We start from the raw sequence: 8,685 nt of genomic DNA, 5'->3' as shown, positions 1-8,685 counted from the left end.
TTTATTTATTTATTTTTTGATTTTTTTACATTCTTTCAAAAATATAATGAAAACTATAACTTAATATGCTGACAAAATATAAGTTATAGCCATAATTTCTATTTATATACTTATCTATGTATGTATAAAACAAGAAAAAAGATAATACCCATAAAATTCCAAAATTGTAGTATTATCAAAGAGAGAGTTGTAATAGGACGGTATAGTTTATTTTTTTAACATGAAAAGTAATGTATATGATTACTTTTTTATGTATAAAATATTACTACTATATTATAAGGCCAATCACATATAAATTGTAGTATATGGAACGTAAATTCTGATTACCATATTTAATAGTTTTGTCCACTTTCCATAATGAAATTAACGGATGGCTTGATTTAACCATTAGTTTAGTGAGTAGGTGTTTAATTGAGGTGGCATGTTATTTCCATTTGTCAAGGATTTATTGGTGAGATACACCAAGTCATTTTGCCACCTTGGTGTGGATGGACTATAGAATTTTTACTCAACAAGGGTAGTTTTCCCAGTGCCTGTTTCACCAACCAATAGTACAGGCTCATTAAACTTAACAGAGCAAGCAATTCTCTTAAGTGTGTGTACTGAGCTACGGAGCTCAACAAATGGCTTTTTTTTTTAAATATTCGGCTGTAAGAGCAGAAATTGTTAAGGTATCCGGAACTCAGATTTTGATTCCTTCCCATAGTTCAAAACAATGGTAAAACTGTGTACACCAATACATGGACACAACCCATTATTGGTCAAATAAAATCGCATCAATTAGCAGTAACTGAATTACATGGCTTGTTAACAGGATACAAAGTCTCAGGCCCTACAACACCCCACAAACTAGCAATCTCAACCGATTTGAGGCTGATGTAGAGAATGATGCAAAAACATCTATTGCCCGAAAACCAAAAGACCTAGATTACATGTCCAGAGCAGGAGACCAAACTTGCAACTGATGACAATTCAGTATATGTAACTTGGAATCCTTCATGATACTGAGCAACTACATACAGTTGTTTTCCCCCCTCCAGTTTCACCCCAAGGAGGACAGGCTGATGCATCTGATAACACCATTCAACCAGAAAATACATTCTCCATAGACTCTTTGTCAAAATAATTCTGGTAAGAAAGGTTAAGAGAACATAAGAACTCAAGTAATATGGAAAGAGAGCATTCAATCAGTAACCACACAGATACTTACTTTCCAATACTTTCAGCATTTTCATAGTCATTGGACTGCAAAAAATCATCGCAACCTCTGCCAAATATATGAGTACATTTTCTAATGTACATGTTACATCATAACCAAACAACCCCAGCCCCACCAAAAATAAACTATCAAAGAGGTGAAAGAGAAGAAGAAAGAAAGACGATAGTCATCACTGAACCTGACAAGCACATGCGGTTATTCCTCACAATGTGAAACAACATTGACAAGTTATTCTTGAATATGAAACATTCAGACCTATGAGTTTTAGGGCAAGATACTTCAATTCTGGGTACCACTGTAAGATAATATGTATCAGATCCTGCTTATCATTATTTTCCTCCAGACAGCACCAAGTAAATTCCGACCTATTACCATAAAAAAGAAACAGAAAAGACATAGGGCACCGCATTAGCACAAGAAGGAGATAACAGTTACATTATTATGTTGCTTTTTGCATCACAAGAAATACATTATCTTGTTCTATTTCTATGAAATACTGTGACTAGAATCTGACTACTACTACTAGTTTATATGAAAAATCACTACCTTCACTAACAAATTACCGAAGCTGGGAATCGACTTGAGCTTCAGACACTGACCAAGAAACCTCCTTAGCTCCGATTCAAGTGAACTGCCATTCAGAACTTGGAATTCAGCTGCAGAAAATCCAAAAGTTTTAACATAAAGCCCCTTGATATTCGCTTGAGTTACTGGAATTCACAGAAAACCTTGACAGAGATTTCTTACATGGTATTGTATTACTGAAGATGTTGAGACTCCATGTTATTATCACCTTTGTTTTGCCTCAACTTTGAACAAAATTTCCCCCTTCCTTGGATATCCAAAATTCAAGTAAAATCAATCATGAAAACTGAAAATGCAAAATTGAACCCAACAATTAAGTAAACTCCAATAACAGGACTCGATCCAAATTTCAATTTACTAATCCATAAAGCATTGATGAAATTGAACTGTGTTGATTGGAAGGGAAGAGCAAAATCAAAATATAGGGCTTACAGCAGCAGGTCTCTCTCCATCCTCCGCCAGCTCAGAATTCTCCTTCCATCACCAACTAGCAATTCATAGGAAGGATGATAAGATTACCTCAACATTCAAACACACACCATCCAATTTCTTTTCTTTGCGCTGGAGTTTTGAGCTGAGAGTTGTGGCGCCAACATTTAATTCGAATTAATTACTATAATATTTTAGTAAAAAATTATTTTGGAAACGAAATACTGCCTCCGTCCCAGATAATTCGTCCCAATTCCTTTTTTACACTCATTTTGCAAAAATAATAATAAATAGTTAAAGTGGAGAAAAAGTAAAGTAAAAGAGAGAATAATGTAGAGAATAGTTTTATCTACATTATTGTTTCTCTTATTTTACTTTCTCTCAACTTTATCTATTTATTATTATTTTTGCAAAACGAGTGTGAAAAATGAACTGGGACGAATTATCTGGGACGGATGGAGTATCATTACTTGTATGTGGAAACAAACAATAGCAACATTTTCTTACACGGTCAGTTAATATTATACAACAGAAAGATGTTTAAGGCGACTTATTTGTCTATAATAGTAAGGTCCGACCATTAATGCAATTTTTTAATATAAATTTAGCCAATTTCATAATATTTTTTTAACATAAATTTAAATTATAGTAGTTTTTATGTTTTTATTATTGTGTCATGCAATCGAATACTGGGTGAAATCAGTGTTTCACAATTATCATAAGACCTTGACCATATTTAAGGGGGTGTATAAACATTAGTATATCAATTTTACAGATATTGTTATTGTGACAGCGTATATTAATATTATATCAATAAAGAAAAATCGTTTCCCCATCGTTAATTGTATATGCAACGAAATAACTTTAATTCTATGAGGAAACAACTTCTATAAATAACCAACATTTTCTTACGCGGTCTATTGAGATCTTTACACCTATATCGTCTCAATAATCGTATGTTGGGTGAAATCAGATTTTCACAATCGTCATAAGATCTTGAGTAATTGACCATATTAAGTGGTAATATAAATGACAGCACTAATAACCATCTCAATGAAAAAGGAATAAAAATCCAATCACCAGTTATCGTGATATCGGGCAAGCAGGGCAATATTGATTACAATTATATAAATATTGTTCGATTATTAATATTAATATAGATGGATTTAACCAAATATTATTGAGAGAAAACACAAGACAAAAATTGTAGAGGATAGACCTCTATACACATGGCTCCTAATTTGATTTTTTGGCTATCGTTGTTATTTAAAGATTATGATATGCACTCTTCAAAATCATTAACATTATACTCTCCAAAGTAATCATAAATTATCTAACAACTTTTTTCGGCTATTATTGTTTATTTAGAGAAGCTGTATGTAATAATTGTGAACAATTAGGATTAAATATTTCATCTCCACCTTTAAGTTGAAGTTATTTGAATATGAATTTATGAAAAAAGTTTGGGTGGAGTTAAATTTTTTTGTCAAAGCAAGAAAGCAAGCAATTAATGGGAATTGTTATTAAAATGGGTTGAATTTGATTGAATTTTTAAAAGCCCTTTCTTGGTATTTTGTGAAAAAATGCCAATTTTTATTACATGATTGAACTTTTACGTGTATATAGTGAAGAATAGTAAATAAATTTATAGTTTTGTCATTTTCACTTGAGAAACAATCAACAATTGTTAGCGATGACAACTACTCTGTAGCAAATTAATAAACATAATTTGTCAAATCAAAATTTTTAAACATGGACCAAAATATAATGTGTGAAACCAAAAACTAATAAACATAATTTGTAAAATCAATTTTTTTGTTGTATGTAATTGTGACTTGCATAGAAGTACCGCTTTCATAGAAGTCCAACTAGTATACATACGTATTTATATGATTTAATCTTTTGTTTATGAAGTGCTATTTGTTTAAATACAATGAATATATTTCCCCCAAATCCGATTGAACCCTAAACCTAATTGTGAATTCCCAGTCCCCCGCCGATGGATAACTCAATTAATTTACAACAAATTGAAAATGGTGAATGTATGTAAATTGAAAATGCCGCCGCATGGACGCCGTCGTCAACTCAAATCGGTGTTGCCGGCGGCCTCCCCATCTGCCCGAGCTTGAAGCGGGCAGTTTGGGAGAATCTGGCTGAGATACCGGAGCTGAAGCTTGTGGCGTGCAACGGCGCCTCGTCCTCGCTGATGCTCGACTCAATTATACAGCTGAAGAGTGCGAGCAGATGGATGTCAAAATTGTGACTCCTGAAGCGATGAGGAGAAGTTTTCTCGGAATGTCTTTGGCTGACATTCAGCGCTTCATTCTCGAACGCCTCGCTGTTGCTCGGTGAGCTCCAGTTTGTCGAAATTTGAATAATATGCATTAGATTTCTGTTGGATTGCTGATCATGTTGACTATTTGTTCGAAGATGCATCACTTAATGTTAGGATTGCTAATAAATTGCTGGGACATCGTTTATGAGTGGTCAAATTGCTGGGCTAGCTCAGAATAGACAACTGGGTATGATGCAGAATGCTATCAATGTTGAAGCCACCAATATCCTCCCCAAACACTTCTTCATAGCATATTCAACAACAGAGACAGCAACACCTCATCCAGCAACAATTAGCTTCTTCGCAGTTGCTTCAAAATTCAGCAGGCATTAACCCACAGCATTTGTCTCAAATAGCACAGCAGCAAACACAAGCCCAATCACCGATGCAGCAGCCTCCACAACTGCAGCATTTCCACCAGCAGCAGTCACCGAGAATCGCTGGGCCTGGAGGCCAGAAATCTGTGAGTTTGACTGGATCACAGCCAGATGCTGCTGCATCAGGAGCAACTACACCAGGTGGCAGTTCAAGCCAAGGCACAGAAGCCGGTATTCAACTTCTTGGGAAGAGAAAGATACAAGATCTTGTGTCACAGGTTTGCGAGTTTTCTTTTTTAATACTCGTATCCCTCACAAATTATGCTTATTCTGGTCACAAGAATCAGTTTTGTGTTATATTGTCCTGAGATATATCAAAAAGTTTCTGCTTGCTTATCTAACTTTTAAGGGACAGGGGCATGAATATGACATATGATGATTGATTAATACTCTTGTTTGTTACAGTTGGATTTAAATGTAAAACCTGACCATGAAGTCGAAGAGCTTCTATTAGAAATTGCTGATAACTTCATTGATTCGGTGAGGCTCACGAACACAAACCCGTAGAAGAGTGGTTTTTGTCTGTTCTACATTTGCTACTATGCTTCGTCTTTGTGTTTCTTAATATTTGATGATATTGCATTTGCTTTAATAGAGTGCTTAATAGAGTGATTATTGGAGCTGTATCCGCTTAGTTCTTTTGGTATTGTGCCCAACTTGTCCATTTTTCTTTCATTATTGGGCAGTTACTTAATTTTTTTTAAAAATTTTTGGTTGCATATCTCATGTGAAATTGAATCTAATCCACTCGCAGGGGTTATACCATGTTAGGGCTGTAGTTATTTATTTAGGTAATAAATTTAAACAAAAAATAGCTACTAAAAATTGGGGTTATCATAGTAAAACAGATGATGATATTTGTGATGTACAATTTATCATCCTTCAAGCTAGTAATATTATGCATTTGTTCAAAGACTAATACTTAATGGATGATTTCTTTTTTGCTTAAACAGTAACTGTGGCAAATCTTCAACTGCGGAGGCCAAGGATGTCTTGCTGCATGCAGTGGTCTATTCTGCTAGATATTATTTGTTCCCCTGTCATAAGATTCAGTGTTGAGATGTATCTCGTATTTTGTTAAGGATATCCACAATGGTGGCCCTCTTGGGCATGCCCAACAAACTTGCTCCTGCCCATGAAAACTTGGCCACTACAATGGCGGCCCTCCGGGCCACCATTTTTTGTTATATTTCAAAAATTAAAATTATTTTCATAAATTTTTTGTTATAGGTTAATATTACTAGAATAAAAATTATATGCCTATAATAATTAAAAAAAAAATGCATACTTTAAAAATGAGTGAATTGAAACCAAATTTTCATCGTATTATAGATAGGGTAAAATTATACAACGATTTTTTTAAAAAACAATAAAAAAAATGACGCCACCGCCTGCCTACTTGGTGTCGTCATCGGAATCCATCACATCTTCACCACCGCCGTTGCTGCCGTCACCGTCGCCACTGCCGCTTGCACCGCCCCCACTGCCGCTTGCGTCTCCCGTCTGCGACCCTTCGGCCCACCCCAACTTCGACCTCAGTCGAATAATGAGGTCGTAGTACATCCTCTTGGTGTCTGGATCTGTCGACTTATCGTACAAGGCCAGGCTATCCTGAAGTTGCTTCATCATCTGCACCTCTAGGGTATGAGCCAACACCACCCTCGGTGTGGGCACTGCTGTAGCACTCGCAGCGGAGAATTGGGAGGCGGTTCTAGCTTCCTAGATTGCGGCACGCTGGTCCTGTGGACGTGGACGCCGCGAGAGTGTCGAGGGGGGCTCTGACTCGATTTATTTTTAAACACGAGAATAACCCGCAAGTGTACAAGGCTAGTGTAGCAATAAACAAGTACGAGTATCGTATCCACGGAGACAAATTGTGCAACTCAAGTACCACGAACCGATTTTGACTACTATCTAGAGAATCCGGAAAGGTTGGTTTTGATTTTGAAAAACAATTAAACATAAACAAGATAAAAGCACGCAACAAAAGACGAGTTTCAAATAAGAGAACAAGGTAGAGCCTTGGATCTAACTACAACGAACACGATGTGAACAACTCAACAACTTCGATTACCCATTTGAAGTCTCTAGGATTACTAGGAAAGCCACTAGTCTAGACTAAGCCCTCTCTCGAGTGCACTTAACCAGTTGATTAATCATTAATATTGAAGTCTCCTTCTAATACGTCACAACTAACTCCTTAAAACAAAAGGCTCAAGCCCTCACTCTAGAATTCCTTCTCTCGAATGCAAATTATCTAGGTGTTGTTCATTCTTTTATCAATCCTAATTAGGTATCTCTCGATTACTCAAAACTAGGTCAACAAACCCAATTGGTAGCTAAGCAATTGAATTGAAAAAGCACAAGAATGAAACAAAGAAATCATAAGAGCATAGGTAATCAAAAGTCCTTGAATTAATCAAAAGTATTCATTGTAGTCACTAGTCATCACCAAAACTCTACAAAAGATTTAGCTACTCATATTCAATGCAAATCCACTAGAGAAATCCATAGAAAGTGAATTGAACATATGAAAACTAATAAAGATACTCCCAAAGGTGAATTGAATGGGCAAATCATCTTCGTCTTCAAACTTGTTGATGAACTAGACTCTTCGTCACTTCAATTGGCTCTCCAGGGTGGAAACTGCTTCTGGGGCGTGTGGAAAGTATGCTGGAGTCGAACCCTAGGTCCTATTTATACCCGGGGCGAAAAATAGAAGAAAATCAGCATACGAGTAAATTGCCCGGCCGGGCGATTTTTAAGTAACAAAACGCCCGACCGGGCGTTCTTCTCAAGTCGCGACCTAGGGCAAAACGCCCGACCCGGGCGATTTCGACCTGAAAAACGCCCGACCTGGGAGGCAAAACGCCCGGTCTCATGTACTAAAACGCCCGACCCCCTTGTTTTGGTGCCATTTTCGTCCGTTTCCACCTATTTTGACTATAAAAACTCGACAAACTTATCAAAACACTAAAGTAGGGGATCATAGATGAAAACTCAAGTAATGTGACACAAAACACTCAATTAAGCACTTTCAAACATCCTAAACACTTGCTAAACTACGAGTTTATCAGGCTCCTCCGACGAAGCATCGTCGTTCAGGTCGAAGGCATGTGAGTGGCCGGTGACGCCGAGTCTTGTCCGCTTTGCACCAGGGGCAGGCTCTTTGTCGATGAGGACCTGAATTTCGGGCAGTCTCGCAGAACGAGGTATTCGTCCCAGTAGGTGAACTTGGGCCACTTTTCAGTATTGAACAACTGATACGACAACGCTCGTACGTCGGCTTCGGTGCGGCCGCTCTTAGCAAGGCGGAATTGGGTCTCGTATATGCCACTGAACCTCTTCAACGCTTTAGTGATCCTGCCGAACTTCTTCCGGATCTGGCTATGTGTACGCTCGATGCTCCCATCTGGTTTGAATCAGTTGTACACATCTAGAACGTGCTTCCAGAAGCAAACGTCGGTCTGATCCGTACCGACTATAGAATCCGTCGTGACCGCCTCCCAGGCCCTGGCTACAGCAAGGGATTCTTCATTGCTGTAGAAGGTCGCCCGCCGACCTCCACCGCCATCGACACCGCCACCTCCACCGCCTCGCCCACCACTTCGCCCGCCACCTCCGCTGGGCCCTGCTCTCCGTCGCGGCGGCGCCTCGCCCACCACCTTGGCTTCGCCCCCCACCACTGGGGCCTCTCCCACCGCCACCGCCTCCTCTCCCCATATCCATACTACCGGATG

The 8,685-nt window shown here is 38.1% G+C and overlaps 1 protein-coding gene and 1 long non-coding RNA gene across 5 annotated transcripts; one reads left to right on the top strand and one right to left on the bottom strand.

The window, feature by feature from the left end:
• Positions 1-809: 809 nt before the first annotated feature.
• Positions 810-1,852, bottom strand: LOC125204005. Its single transcript, XR_007173470.1, has 3 exons — positions 1,766-1,852; positions 1,211-1,584; positions 810-1,128 (listed from the first exon to the last, which is right to left on the bottom strand). It is a non-coding gene; the product is annotated as an uncharacterized LOC125204005 (long non-coding RNA).
• Positions 1,853-4,180: 2,328 nt separating this feature from the next.
• Positions 4,181-6,156, top strand: LOC125204856 (transcription initiation factor TFIID subunit 12b-like). Of its 4 annotated transcripts, none has more exons than XM_048103609.1 (4): positions 4,181-4,581; positions 4,767-5,163; positions 5,351-5,425; positions 5,899-6,156. In XM_048103609.1, exons 2-4 carry the CDS (start codon positions 4,954-4,956, stop codon positions 5,899-5,901), a joined length of 288 nt encoding a protein of 95 aa, XP_047959566.1. In that variant the 5' UTR covers positions 4,181-4,581; positions 4,767-4,953; the 3' UTR covers positions 5,902-6,156. The 4 variants fall into 4 exon arrangements, with proteins under 4 accessions (XP_047959566.1, XP_047959565.1, XP_047959563.1 ...); XM_048103608.1 differs by having other exon boundaries at positions 4,683-5,163; XM_048103606.1 differs by having other exon boundaries at positions 4,664-5,163.
• Positions 6,157-8,685: the final 2,529 nt, after the last annotated feature.

This window comes from Salvia hispanica, chromosome 2, assembly GCF_023119035.1.
Source record: "Salvia hispanica cultivar TCC Black 2014 chromosome 2, UniMelb_Shisp_WGS_1.0, whole genome shotgun sequence".
Classification (NCBI taxonomy): Eukaryota; Viridiplantae; Streptophyta; class Magnoliopsida; order Lamiales; family Lamiaceae; genus Salvia; species Salvia hispanica.
The sequence above is the reverse complement of the archived record's forward strand: the minus strand, read 5'-3'. Positions and strand labels throughout refer to the sequence as shown.